Source organism: Trichoplax adhaerens, genomic scaffold (assembly GCF_000150275.1).
Source record: "Trichoplax adhaerens TRIADscaffold_382 genomic scaffold, whole genome shotgun sequence".
Taxonomy (NCBI): Eukaryota; Metazoa; Placozoa; class Uniplacotomia; order Trichoplacea; family Trichoplacidae; genus Trichoplax; species Trichoplax adhaerens.
In genome coordinates, this window is record NW_002061246.1 from 1 (window position 1) to 2,524 (window position 2,524).

At 31.9% G+C, this 2,524-nt stretch overlaps 1 protein-coding gene across 1 annotated transcript; it reads left to right on the forward strand.

The window, feature by feature from the left end:
• Positions 1-146: 146 nt before the first annotated feature.
• TRIADDRAFT_62708 (uncharacterized protein) lies at positions 147-2,341 on the forward strand (the record flags this gene model as incomplete). The annotated part of the gene is made up of 6 exons (XM_002118654.1): positions 147-314; positions 1,241-1,372; positions 1,498-1,562; positions 1,677-1,811; positions 1,912-2,035; positions 2,243-2,341. 6 exons carry the CDS (start codon positions 147-149, stop codon positions 2,339-2,341), a joined length of 723 nt encoding a protein of 240 aa, XP_002118690.1.
• Between the last annotated feature and the right edge of the window lie 183 nt (positions 2,342-2,524).

The window sequence follows — 2,524 nt, forward strand, 5'->3', positions numbered from 1 at the left end:
AATATCAAGTATTAATCTATCATCTCAATTTAGAGGGAAAGGCAATTTGTAATGGTCACCTTGTGATTATTATTGGGTATATCCAAGTCCAAAGTGATCATCTTGAGCAGGATTCAATCAAATTAAACTATTATAGTAGCCAAGCGATGGATAATAAAATTCGTGTTATATTGGGCGCTCTTAATCAAGAAAATGATAAAGTACTCTTAAATGAAGTCTACCAATTGCTGAAATATGGTGTCGAAGTGCGCGATGACTCTGTGGACGCTATCCAAGCTAGTTGGTATGTCTTAACTGCGGAAGTCGCTTTCGAGGTCAGTAACAGATTATATCGTCTTTGCTTAAACGAAATACCTCTAGCCTTTTAAAATGATGGATTAAAGTACGTAATTTATCTATAGAATAATCAGCTATATAGATGATTATTTCTGTCGAGATTAAATTGTAAAATTTTCATGTTGAATTGATACTATTAATCAGAGAGTTGCAAACTATGTCAATAATGGACTACTATAAAAAGTAATTCAATCACTCGTGAAGGGCAATTATTTCGTCATGTAAATAGCTGTAGTACGAGATATCAATATATAGTCTCATGATTAATTAATTCGTATAGTGGTTGTGCACTTACGCAAAAAAAGGTGACTACATGCAACTTGATGTATAATTTTATGAACTTAAGTTTTAACGACGATGAAGTAAGTAATTCACGCCTGAGTAGCAGCCAACTACGAAGCTATACAATAAATACACGTTTTCTATCCATTGTACGTAAACAGGTATTACTCTCTATAATACCTTATTAGGCTACAGTGCTGCATCTTCATAAAACTGAACTACTATATTCCAATGTAGTATTATACACCATAATGGATGATATGAGATACTGTATATATGTCCTAATTACTTCTACTTGCATATACGCGTATACCGATATCGTAATTAGTGACACATAACATTACATATATACATTATTATCGATCGTTATTCATTATATCGACAAGACACTAGCATTAGAAACTGTATAATAACCGATTTAAGTGGATACTAAGGATGCAAGGCTTGCAAACTAGTCTAGTAAATGCTATAAAGAAGATTCAATCACTAAGTGATAAACGATTAATTTGCCATATAAGGGATTGAAGTACAGAAAATTATAGTATTTACATCATGACCAATTCGCATGATAATTTCTATTTTGCATTAAGTCATAACAGCTTTCTTCAACTGCTTATACTAGAGAGGCTATCGAGCGTTAGCCAAGGACTGCTTGGAAATGTTCTTCAGGAAATCTCCACCCGAAGACCAATTTCTTGGAAGGGGATATTTATGCCAAGCTCAGCTTCATGCGCCAGTATCCAAGAAAGACACTGTAAACACTAATTTAGTAAATCTTTTTATTTCTGATTTTAACTCAACTGTCTATTTACGTTCGCTATATATATTAAATTGCTGATCTTCTACAGATAATAATACGAAATTTTTATTCTCTTAAAGGAAAATTTGGAAGTTGCAGTATCGTATATTACTAGGGCAATCAATTTTGCTAGAAAGACTACTAGGTCAATATTATTCTATTGCGTCAACATTTCTATATTGTCCTTTTATTCTAATTATTATTTATCGCTTTTTAAAATATTCTTTTAGGTATCATTTTCTGGTTTATAACGCTTCAGTTATTTATTGGAAGTTTTGTCGGCCATTTTTAACAGCTGGCCACAGACACCATTATCAAAATCTCTACATAACATAGTCAAAGCTTTAGATGATATAGATGATAAAGATTACGAATGGAGAACTAAACTTCTGATGTAAGATCTACAACACCATAAAGTCATCAACAGCTAATAGTACAAAATATCTATATCCAGAAAAAGAAATTAAAAACTCTACGTCTTTCTTATAAAACAGTGCTTTAATTGAATGCCACATTGATGCTGGAAGAAGAGAAGATGCGATCAATGTTGCTCAAGTTGCTGCTAGTTTCACGAAATCGCATATTCCGGATACATTTAAGGATATTTTCGAGTTACAGGTTATTTTTGCATATACAGCACATGCTTAAGAATTATCAACTTTAATGTCATTTAAACACACTCATAACCATTTCGCGCACAAAACATTATAATTCTGTACATACGGGTATATATCCTGTATAACCTAAATTTTTAAACTCTCATGTAATAATATTCGACTCAATCTTACATCGCCGCCTTATTTTATTCTAAATTGGATTTTACAGATTGTGCACAGATTGGCTGATCCTCAAAAATTAGTAAAAGATGCAAAACTCGCTATAAATTTAAATATACTATATCGTATGAAGAGATTAAGACTGTGAGTAAAATGAGATATTAACTATTATTCCACCTCATTCAAAAGTTATTTGATACAGCGTTAATAATAACTCTTAAAAGCAAGTAAATAGTATCGTTTCTGCAAACACTTTCGTAAGTAATCAAATAATTGATTTTAATAAACAGCACATTTGAAGGTAAAGAAGTACCCACAGCAGGGAAGACAC